The sequence below is a fragment of the Orcinus orca genome, chromosome 17 (assembly GCF_937001465.1).
Source record: "Orcinus orca chromosome 17, mOrcOrc1.1, whole genome shotgun sequence".
Classification (NCBI taxonomy): domain Eukaryota; kingdom Metazoa; phylum Chordata; class Mammalia; order Artiodactyla; family Delphinidae; genus Orcinus; species Orcinus orca.
In genome coordinates, this window is record NC_064575.1 from 13,284,027 (window position 1) to 13,300,303 (window position 16,277).

Sequence of the window (16,277 nt, forward strand, 5' to 3'; positions counted from 1 at the left end):
TTCTTACTGATTTACTTTTTGAGAACTAAATGTTATGAATTTGAACTAAAATGCATTTTTTCACTACAGGTTTTGTCAGTTGCATAAATTAGGTCTCAGTGAAAATTTACTTTGGAAAGAATTTCTTCTTATGAAAAAACAAGTTAAAGTTGCTTGGTTAGCTAATGTAGAGAGAAGCTGGCACAGGGATGTCCAGGTCTGCAGAGCTTTGGCGTGGGAAGATTGGTGCAAATGTGACTCCCATCTTTCTGGGAGTCCCTTCAGACCTCTGACTTGGTAACTCAGATTGCATGCGTTCTCATCACTCCAGTTATTCCTAGTCCTGATTTTGGAATCCCGAGGGTTTGTTTGTTTTAAGAGTCAGAAGGATAGTGATATTAAGAGAAATATATCAAGTTAAGTGGTTGTTCTAAATCAACTCCTTTCTGGTGAAGGATGACCTCAGGTGACCTCACAGATAGGAACATGGACATATCCTTGCTTAGGAAGAAAGAGGTCGATTCAGAGCATCTTCAAGAAGTGGAGGAATGACATATTTTCCCTTTTTTTGGAAGATTATCTTCACAAAGAAACAGGAGAAAACTACTTGTGTAGTAGATATATTGGTGTTGATGGTTTTCTTTGTTGTACCATTGACTGAAAAATTGAGCTGGTATTCTGGGATGATCTGCAATGGTTTTATTTATTCAGAGAAGAACATTAGGGGATTAGGCTGTGTGTTAAAGAAAAGATATGTTGGTCTTATTTGTGGAACTTGGAATTATTGGGTTGGCCAATCAGCACAAGGTTCATAGCAAGTAATGGACAGATTATTACTAGTCATTTCTCCTGCTGTCTCACATTATCTAAATTCATGTCTCAACTCCAGAGATACCCACCGGGCACATAGACTGCAGGCTGCCTTCGCCACTTCACGTAATTTACAAATAATTCTACACTTGAGAGTCTCTGCAGAAGCCTACGTATCTCCTTTATGGATTTGTGATCCAGCGTAACTATTTAAGCCTGATCTTGGGAGTGATGTAATGTGCATTCTATTGGTGTTAGTTTTATAGAGTGTGAATATTTTGAATGCAGGGTCAAAGTTTATGGCAGAAATTTCAACAATAACAGACATCAAGAGAGTATAACAACTGCATATTTTCCCACTGTATGTTAAGAATTGAGAAAATTCTTTTAAAGACTTGCCTCAGGATTTCTGTAATTGTTTTAATTACATGATGATAGCAACTGTAGTAAAGAAACAAATGACTAATTAAAAAGTAACGTGGTCACAACTGTCTAGACAGTGGGTGAAGATGTTTAATTTTGTGCTTCTAAACAAGACCTTTTATAAGATTAAAGGTTATTCTAGTTCTGATATCCTAAATGGAAAAAAAATAAAAAGAAAATAAAAGCAAAAAGAAAGCTGTTGAAGGGTGTATGGAAGTTCATTCATTGCAGAGAATGAACCTGAGTTGTTGGCAAACACAGCATAAATTCCTCCTTTAATGATGGAATATTGTGGAATTTATAAATCGTTTATTTTACTAGCGTATAAGACTATTTTAAAAATTTGCTTTATTTATGACATTTTTATAGTTTCTCAAAAAATATTAGAAAATAAGGAACTTAAATTGTTTTTGAAATTATAGGACATATTCATTTAAATATTAACTATTCTTTTAAAGGCTCTAGGAAAATGAAATCAACACATAAAGATGTCCTCCTTTTGGAGAAAAGCTCAAACTTATAAAAAATTACATGCGGTAGGTGAGATATTTGACAATTCCAAAGGAGATGCCTAATTTAGTTTTTTGAAAAAACATCATTTTGAGGGAAACATTAAAGTGAATGCAAAGTGTGCAGGGGGTAACGCTTATTCATTGATTCAGCCTTTTGTTTTTGATCTTAATTTGGTGGAGTTTGTGATGTCACTTCTGAAATTGGCTCTCACAGACTTTGCAGTTTTCATTTCCTGGTCAGTCTGAACCTGCTGTCCCAGAAAGCTGAAGATCAAAGGGCGGTTTGTTTTTTGTGTATAAACAGGAGTTGCTGAAGCGGACTCCAAGGAAACACAGTGACTATGCAGCAGTGATGGAAGCCCTCCAAGCCATGAAAGCCGTCTGTTCCAACATCAACGAGGCCAAGAGACAGATGGAGAAGCTGGAAGTTTTAGAGGAGTGGCAGTCTCACATTGAAGGCTGGGAGGTACAGTCACTGTACTCAACAATTGAGCTTAAAATAGTTTTGTTATGTCTTCTGCTGTGCGTAGAGTTACTGGCATTGGATGGAACCATAAATGGTCGTTTTCCTAGGTAATGCTAGAGAGCTCTAACTATTTCCGAAAAGTGCTGTCATTATTCTTTTTAAATATCTTGAAAGGGGCAGTTAATTGACTTAACTTCAACCTGAAAGCTTTACGATAGAGCCAATCAAAACTGTGTGTGTTATAAGCGTAAATAGTTCAGTATTTGTGCATCATGACAAATCTTTCTCCTGTCTTAACTGGTCAGTAATACATAATCGTAGCCTGAGTCCTGGAGAGAGTAAAGAAGGGGAGTAAGGCTTCAAACCTGTGCTGTGATATCATTATTTTCAGACTCTAAGTTAGGTATTTGATGATGAATTTCATTTTAAGTCCACTTCATCTCTCTACATGTGAACTTCTTCATTTCTAACATGAAGGAACTGGCCGTGACATGATTTTTAAGGTCCATTCAAGATGAAAAATTTTATGGTTTCATGATTCGCTAAAGAAAGATTTTTTTAAATGACAAACAAGCAAATGAAGAGTGATATTCAGAATCTGTAATATGTTTTCAGCTATGGTAATTTTGTATCCCAGTTATTTCATGGAGTTGGAGCCCTATCTTACTTTAGCACTATGTAAAGAATAAACTAAAATTCTTTCTTTAAATTGACTTAATTTAGATGATCAAGAGCTTTCAACTAGGATAATTTCTTATGGTTATAAAGTAAGCAATTAAGATAATATTTTTAAAGTGTAAAGAAGATTTAAAATGTCCAACCAAATATTGTATCACACAAATCAAGGGGATTGCTTTTATCTTTAGGGCTATATAATTGACTGATACATTTCTTATCTTCAGTGTTGGTTTCCATTTAGATATAACCTTACATCCATTCAGATTTGCAAAGAAACCTCAAACATTGACCCCAGGGAATGCTCCTATTTATCCATTCTTTGCCATTAATCTTTTAAAATGCTAACTGACTTAGTTTCTTCCTCATCTATATTCTTTCATTTCAAGTGTTCAGGGTGACCCCTTATTTCAGCATGAATGCTACTTATTTCAATCAGTTGAAATGGTTGTGTGTTTTACAGTTGATTCATGATGATAATTCCTTTCCTGGGGGCAGTTGTCCTGCTGGGCTGAGAAAAATAGATGAAAGTTTGCTTTTGCCATTCTGTTGTCACTCAAACATCAGAAGAAAAACCAAACTTGTTTTAAATTGCAGGATTTGTCAGTGACTTCTGCCAGGCCTTTGACCAAAATAAAACTCTTTTAGGTTCTCTAGGGAAATGGAATCTGTCATAATTTTGTTTCCTCCTCATGTATCAGTGTATCTTAAAAATTGAGTCTCCTTTAGAAATGGGAGAATCCTTAAAAAGTGTTGCTATTTCTTCCACTGTTCGTGGCCAGTTACTCAAAGGAAGAGTGCTCTGTGGTCCATACTATGTCATTTGTAGCCTATAGCGGTGGGTGCTTCAACCTCACCAGCCTTGGTAGGTTTACAGCACTTGGAGTGGGAGAGAAAAATGGAGCCTGGGGACAAAGGAGACCGGTGAGAGGAAATCTGATGTGACCACAGTTCCAGTGGGCACAGGGGAGATAAAATGAAGGTCAGGTTCCAAAAAGAGAGGCAACACAGATTCTACTTGAGTAGGATTTGAAAATGAGTGCATAAGACACAGCCATACAGTGACTTGGGAGTTTTGGGACTTTGAGCGGATGCAGCTTGGAGCAGGGTCCAGCCAGTTGATTGGAAACTTGTGATAAGAACCTGATTTCACATCTCAGTCCACCACCTTGGAGAGATGGGGGAAAGCTGTTATAGTACTCAGGCCTGGTCCCTTCTGGGAAGTTTAGGAGGATCTGCTATCTGGTAAGACTCCAGAAGCACACGAATCAAAGGGAGGGATGCGGCCATGTAGGATGAATTCAGGCCCTGGAAGGGAGTGGGAATGGTTAGGGCTTTCTGTGAATCGCTAACAGGGATTAGTGCTCAGCTTACAGGCAGCTTTATGTATGTTCAGAGTGACTCTCGTGAGGTTAAGACAAGGCCAAGACAAATGTCTGATGGCATGACAGTCACAGAACAGAGAGTTCCTTCAAGAGTTTTGGAGGTGAGCAGCCTTGAGCGAATGTTGGGTAACAGCTCTCTAACTCCTTCCAGGAGCACCTGCGGACCTTTTAGGACTATCTTAGAGTTGACACTCTTGCTCCAGTAACTAAAATTCTCTTGAATGGGGATCTGAGTCTGATACACCATGACTTTGCATTATTTCCACTTTCGCTGGATGATTATTTCAAGTATGTCACTTAATTATCTAGGGTCTTATTTCCCCATTCATCAAATGAAGGGGAGTAAAATCTCTCCGGTAACTTGCCTCTCTGGTATTTTGTGCTGCTAAATTATCATTACATTCCTTTTATATTGAATTTAAGTAAACAAGCAATTGAAATTTATTGTTCTTAAATCATATGATATAATGAAAAAAGCCTGGCTTTTGTGCAGGTTTGGTGTCCAGTCTGGACCCCTTAGTATGGGGATGAAGCACCAGATCTCTTTGACGTACAGTTTGGGTTATTACAGGGGTCAATGAAATAAATGAAAGTGCTTTGAACACTGTAAAAGGCTCTGCAGATAACAGGTAGTATTTTAACGCTATGGTTCAGCCGTTAGATCTTACCCTTGAGAAATCCCCTCTATCTGTCTAATTTATGCACCTAACTACTGAAAAGGTTATGTTACTTAAGGTTATATGGTCCCAAGCAACAGAAACTAAAAGGAAAATTAATTTAAAAGATATTGAGTAGCTCATGGAATCAATAGAAAAGCTACCCTCTCAGACTCGAAAGGGTATCTAGGCAGTTGAAGCTCTTTGGTGGTCTTATCAGTGCCCTAGCTAAGACGAATAGGCGCTAGTCATTTTTTCCATCCTTATATTACTGCATTCAAGATCAAAATCCGAGATTCCACCAAGCTTGCATGGGTAAATTTGCTCAGGGGAGGGCAGGGGCCCTTGATTGTCCATCAACCAATTTCCTTTTGGGGAAAGGCTGATCCTCCATTGTAGGCAATCCTGGTGAGTCTCTTTGAAAAGTTTGCTGAAGTATTGGGTTGGCCAAAGGGTTCATTCGGGTTTCCCCATAAGGTGTTACGGAAAAAGCCGCACTAACTTTTTGGCCAACCCAGTACTATAATCCCCACTACACAGCTTTTTAAAATGAGGGCTATATAACTTAACCAAGTTCTTACAACTAACAGAGAGCAGAGTTTAATTTGAAAATAGGCAGACTGATTCTAAAGTTTCTATTCCTCATCACCGTGTAATATTCTATCCACTCAGGTACAAGTTTAGCACATTCTTTACATGAAGTTGGTTTTGCTGCTTGCCCTTTAAAAAGTGAGTCGATAGTAGAAATTAGGCTTGCGGTCAGCGTTTACATAGTGACTGTACCGCAGAAGATCTGTAGTTTACGTGGTCATATTTGAAGTTCTGCTTTTGATTAGTATTATGTATTATACCTCAGTCATATATCTTATCCAACATTTAAAACATTCCACCACATATTCTACTGAAGGTAATTGTAGGGCAGTGATCCGTGTTCTTGGAAAGAAGTTTGTTAGCTGTTTAATCAGAGTGACTGATTCATTTCTTAGAACAGGACCATGCTCATTCTTAGTCTGCTTTTGGGTTGGTCGATAGTATTGTCATGATAACTAATTCTTTGGCGTCATGCTGAACGTTGATAAGGGAGTATCCGTAAACATTATGTCCTTTAGTTCTTCAGCATTATGTCCTTGTTAGGCCTGTTTGGAACTGATCTCTCAAATCTGGAAAAAAATCACAATAAAAGAGTGGGAATTACTAATAGGTGAAGGTGTTGGAAGACATAAGATCAGGATAATTTTTGTGTTTTAGGAAGTAAAAAGAAACAGAATTGAAATTTGACACCTCTTGATTACCTTTTTACGTGGAGAAATACAGTGCTACAAGACCATTTTAAAATCACCTCTTGTTGGTTTTGGAATCTCTTTGCTGCTTACATTTGATTCAGTTTGTGTCTGACAGTGTATTGACCTCTTGTTATTTTATGAGTGTGAGTCTTCCATAGGTTGTGATGAGACCTGATTCTTTCTGTCCTCTCTACAAGGTGATGTGGTAGATACAAATTTGTCTACTACCTTGAGGTTGGATTGATTTATACATGGCTCTTGTTATTTAAGGATAAGTGGTTTAGGAAGACAACCATTGAGAGTGAATCCACTTAGAAAGGAGACCAAAATTTTATAGAAAGTGGGAGAGGAGGAAAGTTTGATTGGGACTTTATCTTGGTAAAATGAAAGGTATATTATTAGTTTGTTTTAGCTAATCTAATATGTAACAGAATTTAGGTTTTTATTTCAGTTAATAATTTGAATCTCAAAAAGAGTGAATCGAATGCTTAGTCTTTTTTGGGGTGGGTGGGGACATATATTTTACGACAAGACTCTGATGAAACAATATGATATTCTTCATTTCATGTTTGACTTTCCTAGTATTTTAAAAAGATTTTTTTGAAAGAATATTCAAATGCTTCATTAATTTTCTCAAGAGACTCCTCTGGTATTGAAACTGTTCTCTTATGAAACACCTATCTCGTTGTCATTCTAGTCATTTTTCTTTTCTTGCACCATGAATGGGTCTAGCTCTGAGAGACCTTCATCTGCCAATGCCTTGTATATGAGTGGGGAAGTTCCAAGACCTGTCATCTTCTACCTTTTCCAAGATTATGGTTTCTCTCTGCAGTCAGTCTGTGTTTTTCTGATACTGACATTCAGCATTTAGTTGACCAGATGAGTTAGATAGACCCTGGTGTGAAGCAGGGAGAGCTGATACTGGGGTCAGATAATTAATGAGCAGTTTCATTTGACAGTGATTTTTGCCACCTCATAGCTGTAAGACATCCGTCATGAACCCTTATGCAACTTACCTTAAGAGAACTTGTTGACATAAAAAAGATGTACCCTTTCCAACAGTCTAGATACGGTTTAGCAATGTTAGTTTTATTGGGTTTATTGAGAGGAGGGGATTTGTTCTATTATTACAGTCCATCCTAAATCATGATTGCAATGTTTGAAGAAACATTGGAAATTAGAAAAAAGCCATAAAATAAACATACGTGCTTCTGATTGTCTTTTTTGGCTATTATCATCTTCTGAAGGCTTGCTGTGGCATCTAATGTGTCCCCTTATGAAATTCATCGTGCTTCCACCTTACATTCTGTGATGATGCTTTGAAATTCATTTTTCATGTATGCTGACCGTATAATTGGCAGCCCATTATATACCTCAAATTATAGATTCAAAAATCATTCAGCTTCTTAAATTAGACTCTGAATTGTTATTCTTTTCTTGCTGGATCTCGTAACACGAGACACACACAAAAAGAAGTGGACCTTGGTGAGGCGTGTTGCCCACATGGACGCCTCTGGGTCCCAGTGTGTATGTCTGAAGTCACTGCTGGATCCATCCATTCGATTGCTCTCTTAACCATATTGGGAAGTGATATTTAAGTGGTGTCCTTCATAAGTTTGACAAGGAAAATTACTGGAAAATGATTGAAACCTGAAACCACAGCATGGAATGAACTGTATGAATAAATGTTTAATAATAAACATACATAATCATAAACACACACAGCCATCATCCCTGATATTCATCACTGTTAATTCATGCCAACTCTCATTGTATTAATGTTAAATTATAGCTGTGATCACACAGCATTTAATTCTGTGTTTACATATCTGTTTCTCCACTAGTATATGTGTTTCTTGGGAGCAGGGGTCGTGTCTCATGTTATGGGTCCGCAGCATCTAGGACAGTGTCTGGTAATTGAATGCAGATATAATTACCTCATAGTTATGTATTAATTGTCATTGTCTTTTCACTATGTTTTTGGCGCCTTAGGTTCATGGCAATGATTCTGATGTGGTTCTGTTCAGAGTCCAATATTTGTTTCATTATCCCGCTGCTTTGAAGTTCTCTAATCCTCTCTAGCATCCTGTTCTTGTTTATGGTTCACAAATGTACCATGCAAGGTTTTTCAGTTTTTTGTGTTAAAGTTGAACACCCTGCAAGTGTTTGAAATTCAGTCTTTGTAAAGTCTTTGTAAATTTCTGTAGTACAGGTCCTGTTTCCTCTGTCTAATGGTGGGTTTCCCTTACTACATTTCACCCTTTGCACTGCTGGGCAGTGGTGACGGAGGAGGAATAAATAGGTTTGCACAGCTTGGGGTAGAAAGAGAGAAGCTTTCGGAATGAGAGGATCCTGGTGGGTACATCTCCCACCACTGGTCACAGTTATTTATTTATGATTACTTCTTACCTTGACCTACCAGTTAACCTTCCTTTCCTGGTCTAATAAAAGCAGTCAGGATTAGAACCATGCAGGTAATTTCCTAGTTGGAGTTTTGCTGTATTTAATTCTACATATGTAATTCATCACAAGCACACAGTCTCTGAATTTTACATGGTAAATGTAGCTTTCTAAAGGGAAATACAAATTAAAAATGATAAATCATATTGATGATAAAAGTATATTATTTTGGCTCTTTCAAAAATCTATTACGTACATTTTATATATAAATTTTTATTGAGGTATAGTTGACATACAATTTTATGTTACTTTCTGGTGTAGGACATAGTGATTTGACATTTGTATGCATTGTGAAATGATCACTACAATAAGTTTAGTTACAATCTGTCCCCATACAAAGTTAAGACAATATTATAGACTGTATTCCCGTGCAGTACAGTACATCCCCATAACTTATTTATTTTATAACTGCACGTTTGTACTTCTTGATCCGCTTCCCCCATTTCATCCCCCTCCGTGACCACCCTCCCCTCTGGCAACCACCATCTGTTCTCTGTATTTGTGAGTCTGGGTTTTGTTTTATTTTGTATGTTTGTTTGTTTTATTCTTTAGATTCCACATATAAGTGAAATCTTCGGCATTTGTCTTTCTCCCTCTGACTTACTTCGCTTAGTATAATACCCCCCAACATCCATTCATGTTGTCGCAAATGGCAAGATTTCATTCTTTTTCATGGCTGAGTAGTATTCTATTCTATATACATATACCATCTCTTCTTTATCCTTTCATCCATTAATGGAAATTTAGGTTGTTTCCATATCTTGGCTACTGGATATAAGGCTGCAATGAACATAGGGGTTCCTAAATCTTTTCTGAATTAGTGGTTCTGTTTTCTTGGGTTAAGTACCTAGTAGTGGAAATGCTGGATCATACAGTGGACCTATTTGTAATTTTTTGAAGGACCTCCATACTGTTTTTTTTTTATAGTGGCTACACCAATTTACATTTCCACCAACAGTGTACAAGAGTTCCTTTTTCTCTACATCCTTGCCAACACTTGTTATTTCTTGTCTTTTTGTTAATACTCCTAGTCCTGACAGGTGTAAGGTGATATCTAGATAGAGAGCCCAGAAATAAGCCCACAGATAGATGGTCAATTAATTTATGATAAAGGAGGCAGGAATATATAATGGGGGAAAGGACAATCTCTTCAACAAATGGTGTTGGGAAAACTGGACCATTATCTTATGTGACATACAAAAATTTACTCAAGATGTATTAAAAACTTGAATGTAAGACCTGAAAACATAAAGCTCCTGGAAGAAAACTTAGGCAGTAAGCTCCTTGACATCATTCTTAGTGATATTCTCTTTTGGATCTGACTCCAAAGCAAGGGAAACAAAAGCAATAAAAACAAATGGGAGTTATCAAACTAAAAAGCTTCTCCACAGTGAAGGAAACCATCTACAAAATGCAAAGGCAACCTACTGAATGGGAGAAGATATTTGCAAGTCATATACCCCGTAAAGGGTTAATATCCACAATATATAAAGAACTCATACAATTCAATAACAAAAAAAAAATCTGATTAAAAATGGGCAGAGGATCTGAATAGACGTTTTTCCAAAGAAGAAATATAGATGGCCAACAGACACATAACAAGATGCTCACTAATCATCAGGGAAATGCAAATCAAAACCACAATGAGATATCACCTTATTTTAGTTATTTTTTAAGGAATTGCTAAAAGACAGCAGGACTCTAAATCATATGGGTAAAAATATTATTTAAAAATATCTTCATTAAATATGTACAGATACACATTACATTATATGTAATGGCTTTAGGGTAGTTCAAAATTAATGATTTACACAAAGCCCTCTTATTTTTTAAAAACAGTTCTTTCACACCTTCCCTCTCAAATGTTGGTTTGATGATATATCACTACACTGTTAAAATAGCTTATTTTCTTGGGCACTTTTTTCTTCATGATCACAATTTTTTCACAATACCATAATCTGCTGCCTCTGACATCTACAAAGTGACCCATGAAACAGTCTACAAAGCTAATTTAATAAAATAAACACGCTTTTTAAAATTTTAGAACTAGGAGTGGCCGACTTGCTGGAGATTTATATTAGGAGAAAATGTTTAACACATTGCCTGGCACATTGTAGAAATATTAAAAACCTGACTTTAGTATTCCTCTAGATCACAGTGTTTATTATATATGGTTGCTCAATGACTAAATTTGTATTGGCCAAAGAATAGATATCTAGATTTAAAAATTAGCATCCATTTTCAAAATGAAGATAAAATACTAACCAGGTAAAATAACATTATACAGATTTTAATGAATATTCGGTGATGATGAAATGTACCATGGGTGTAACTGTGATCTGTAACATATGATAAACATCTTTTCTGTCCTGGGCTCTGGGAAGCAGCTGGGACTACCTGGCAGGGCCCTGTGCTCACCTTCATCTCCATGTTAGCAGGGTTGCTATACTGTGCACTTGAGCACCTGAGCTCAGGCTTCCAAAGCAGTGTTGCTTCAAGTGTTGACAGAGCACAACAGTGTATCAGAATCTACTGGAATGGTCTGGGACCTACCCCAGATGTACTCAGTTTCCATCTGTGAGGATAGTGCCAGGGAACCTAAAAGTTTTTAACAGTCCCATCAGGTGTGTCTTCCAGACTCTGAAATTTGAGCACCATTGTCTTACAGGCTTTGCTGTCTTCCAGTAATCTGCCCAGCTTGTTTTATTGCTTTCACATTTTTGGTTTTCTAGCTAATTTGTCTGACATGCTCATTTTGATAGACTCTAGTGCTCTTGACTGTTTCCTAGCAATCTGATGTTTGTAATCATTCAATTTCAGTCATTCAATTTCAGTTTTGTAGCTTCGCTTCTTTATCCCTAACCCCAGAAACTCTCTTGCCATTTCTAGATAATGAAAACAAATTGCACGTAATTTTCAAAATATCATAAACCTCATGCATTTCGCAGACAAAGCTGTGAGTTTTTGTTTTTTTCCACTACAGAGAAAGGTAGATTATATCATGTAAGTGAGGGAGAAATATGACACAACATTAGTCAAAAGCAGACATTTATTAAGTGTCTGCTTGCAGATAGGATGAATTTGAACTGAGAGGCATATCGTGATTACATGAGAGACTATGTCTACACTTGGCCAGATTTTCTTCAATATTTATAATAATGTATCTACCTGTGTTTCAAAACTTTTTAATGATTTTTAGTCACCATTGTCCTGGAAATAATACACAGATTAAATCATGGTAAAATCAAAGACACAGTGGACATTCTTTTAGAATGAGGTTTTTAGACAAATCTGTATGTTTTGACACAGAGTTTTTTAAGTACGTAAGCATTTCCCTAGGAATTCATGAAGATATTTCATGTGATGATAGTAGATTACTATGGTAGAAGATAGTAAAGGTGATACTGTATTAATTGTTGAAGTCTGCTGTTAAATATTAAAGACACATCACCTCAGTAATAGAAACGTCTCAGTAGGATTTAGTAAAGTGTGTGTTACGTGTGTATTGTAAGATATACTTTGTATATTTGTGGCAATATGGGCTTGATGTCCTTACCCCATAAAATTACATTAATTGATAATTAAGCAGATGCTTTGAGTTGCTTAAGAAAAGAAGTGTTTACCTCAAAGAGGTCAGTTAATCTTATTCTGAGGTTTTTTTTTTTTTTTTTTGCGGTACGCGGGCCTCTCACTGTTGTAGCCTCTCCCATTGCGGAGCACAGGCTCCGGACGCGCAGGCTCAGCGACCATGGCTCACAGGCCCAGCAGCTCCGTGGCATGTGGGATCTTCCCGGACCGGGGCACGAACCCGCGTCCCCTGCATCGGCAGGTGGACTCTCAACCACTGCGCCACCAGGGAAGTCCTTATTCTGAGTGTTGATCAGGAGCTAGGAGTTGGGAACTTATGGTGATGCCTTCAATATAATGTATCTGTATATTAGTGAGAGTTTTGAGAGCTTGCTGTGATATCAATCTGGATTAAATGAATCAAAAGTCAAGCTATTCAAGTATAGGCTAGAGGAAAGAGACCTGGGAGCACTTTGACTAGAGGGGCACTTTGAATCAATTGTAGGATGGGATTGCCATAAATATGCTAATATAACCTTATGCTAAATTAATATTATGTATTGTAGGGGACTGGAGAAATAATAGTATCACTGCTATATTCTTCATTTGCCAGCTCACATCCAAATGATTGTATTCACTTCTGGAGGTGTTCATGTTAAGGGAAACTCTGACAAACTGGAGAAGGTCCAGAGGAGATCTAGCAGGATCTTCCAGGTTTCTGAAATCAAGCCATATGGTCAAAAGGCAACGGTGTTACAGAGCCTGGAAGGCAGAAGGAAGCATGTTAGCTATGTTCAGATATTGGTCGGCCTTTCACGAAGAGGATGTCCACCCACTCCTAGGAGGAAAAATAGTCAGCGAGTGAAAATCATGGTAGATTTTGGCTTTGGCTTTCTGATAATTAGACTAAATAAAGAAATGGACTATCTTATGAAGGAAGGAGCTTAATTTTACTGGAAGTATCCAGATACAAGCTGGAAGGCCTTTTTTTGTCAAGGCAGGAGTCGGTGTTCTCTGAGGCAACAAGATGTGTCCACCCTCAGTAACCTGAGAAATAACATTGTCTTTAATGAATTAAACCATAAAATCAACATAGAGTGAAACACAGCAGGGATCAGAAATAAAGGAAGGAAACTTGCAGAATCAGACCACCTTCAATGTTAGTAATCATAATTGTAATAGCCTTTATTGAGTCCTTTGTATGCGTTAGGCATGTGCCGGGAGTTTTGCATGTATTGCTGTATTAATTTTCACTCTGACTGTATACATTAAGCCTGATTATCCCTTTTCTACAGTGGTTTGAAGGCATATGAACATAGCTACAGAATCAAAGGAGCCAATGAGATGTTTGACTTGTTGGCATTGAAAGTAGAGAAAAGAGAGAAAGGTCTAGGAGGGAGAGGCACACAGAGAGACAGATAGACTTTGGACAGTCTTGTCCAGGTGGTAGATAGAGTCTCCTAGCCCAGTGCTTACAGAAGCTCCCCTTAAATCCACCTCGCCAAGATTCTTTCTGTTGATGTTTGGCTTTCCAAATGGGTTAAGTTTACAAAGGGAGATTGTTTTAGCCATACTCATGGGACCATTCAGTGGGTATGCTAGTTATCATCAAGAATAATATATCCGCTTTCTATTTTACACATTGGTCCCCATGAGTTCTTCTTGGACAATATCTCCCCGGAGGCTGTATATGAGGATGGAATAAATTGCCTCTAGTCATTATAGTTTGCTCAAATTCACATTAAATTCTCATTATATTTATTAACAAAGATAACCACAAACAAGTCAGAAAATGTATTGTTAGTAATTCTTTCATTTAGGAATACATCTATAAATAAATACCTACATATTTAATTTGGGAAACTTACTTGGAAGACTGGTTAATATGAAAATTAACCTAATATTGACAGTAACCCTTTATAATGTAATGAATTATTTTCCTGCCTTGGCACTCATGGGTTGCTGTATGGAATAGTCTAAGGTGAAGTGTTTCGTACCTTTTGTAAAATTGCTACAAATAAAGCCACTTTTCATAAGGTTGTGTAGGTCCCTTGTGCAAGGATCAATATGGTTTCCTTTTTTTTTTTACATTTTTTACATTTTTAATACTATTGTATCTTAATTTTTTTCTGAGAGAGGATGGTATTCACTATAAATTAGAAATCATTGCCACTGAAACTGGGATTTATATTGATATTTGATGACATTTTTTGCTTAATTATCACATGACACGGTATATGAAATAGTGTCAATTTTTCACGGATCTCCATTTCTATTTCTTTTTTTTTTTTTTTTTTTTTTTTTTTTTGCGGTACGCGGGCCTCTCACTGTTGTGGCTTCTCCCGTTGCGGAGCAACAGGCTCCGGACGCGCAGGCTCAGCGGCCATGGCTCAGGGGCCCAGCCGCTCCGCGGCATGTGGGATCTTCCCGGACCAGGGCACGAACCCATGTCCCCTGCATCGGCAGGCGGACTCTCAACCACTGCGCCACCAGGGAAGCCCTCCATTTCTATTTCTATATCTACCCTTTTGACAAAAGGAAAGAAGAGAGGGAAGTATTTAAAATTTAAAATGTGTTTGTAATGTAGATACTCAGATTAACACAGTAACACTGTCTTAATTAACTGCCCTTTCGGGAAGTTTCTTATTATAGTTATATGAGTTATCTTTTAAAAACAATTTTATTTTTTAATTAAAAAAAGAATTTTATTGACCTATAGCTGCTTTACAATGCTGTACCAGTCTCTGCTGTACAGCAACGTGACTCAGTTACGCACATGTAGACAGTCTCTTTTTATATCCTTTGCCGTTATGGTTTGTCACAGGATGTTGAATATAGGTCCCTGTGCTGTATAGTAGGACCTTGTTGTTTATCCATTCTAAATGTAATAGTTTGCATCTTCCAACCCCAAACGTGAGTTATCCTTTTAATTTAAATTTTTATAATTGATCAGAAAAACTCTACCTATTGTTATGGTGAAAATATGAAATTAACATTAATGTTCTGAGTTTAAAATATCAAAAATTAAAATTAATGCATTAAGTTTAAAAAGAATCAGAAATTTGTTCCCGGATTTAAAGAGACCGGGCATGTTTATATTTAAAACAGAAGTATTCTTGAAGAGCACACTTAACAGGTCTCTACTGAAAACTTCCTTGTTTTTGGTCCAGCTCAGTGACTCAGGGCATTAGTTATGCTAGTCTAGGTTGTAGAAGAGAATAGACTACAACATTTATAATGGCTCAAAATAGGTGTTTTTGACCAGCTCACACAACAACCCAATGTGTGTGTTCTGCTCAGTGGGCAGTTTTCCTTTTTTTAAAATAAATTTATTTATTTATTTATTTTATTTATCTATTTTTGGCTGTGTTGGGTTTTTTTTACTGCGTGTGGGCTTTCTCTAGTTGCGGTGAGTGGGGGCTACTCTTCGTTGTGGTGCACAGGCTTCTCACTGCAGTGGCTTCTCTTGTTGCGGAGCACAGGCTCTAGGCCTGCGGGCTTCAGTAGTTGTGGCTCACAGGCTCTAGAGCGCAGGCTCAGTAGTTGTGATGCACAGGCTTAGTTGCTCCGTGGCATGTGGGATCTTCCTGGACCAGGGCTTGAACCCATGTCCCCTGCATTGGCAGGTGGATTCTTAAGCACTGTGCCACCAGGGAAGTCCCAGTTTTCCTTTTTTGATACTTCAGGGACCCAGGCTCCTTCCCTCTTGTGGTTCCTTTCAACTTCCAATGGTAAGCACTTGTATTAAGCATCAGTTTTGTCACTAATCATATGACCTTGTGGGCACTCAATAAAGGTTTATTTAATGAATGAGTTTGCCAATGCAACTATTAATAACTGTGGCAAGAGGTCCTATGGAATGTTGTTCTCTTTACATAGATTTTTTTTTTCTTTTTATTTCCTCTTTTTTCTTCCTCTCCATCCTAGAAGTGGATACAGATGGCCCTCCATATTGCGGGTTCCGCATTTGAAGATTTAGCCAACTTCAGATTGAAAATACTCAGGAAAAATAATTCCAGAAAGTTTCAAAAACAAAACTTGCACCAGCAACTATTGGATAG

The 16,277-nt window shown here is 37.4% G+C and overlaps 1 protein-coding gene across 1 annotated transcript in view; it reads left to right on the top strand.

Annotated features, from left to right (window-relative positions):
• Window positions 1-16,277, top strand: part of PREX2 (phosphatidylinositol-3,4,5-trisphosphate dependent Rac exchange factor 2) — a 288,257-nt gene that overhangs the window by 86,177 nt on the left and 185,803 nt on the right. Inside the window, exon 6 of the mRNA XM_004274946.3 lies at window positions 2,029-2,190. Within this exon, the coding sequence (XP_004274994.1) occupies window positions 2,029-2,190 (162 nt within the window). The remainder of the gene's footprint in view (window positions 1-2,028; window positions 2,191-16,277) is intronic.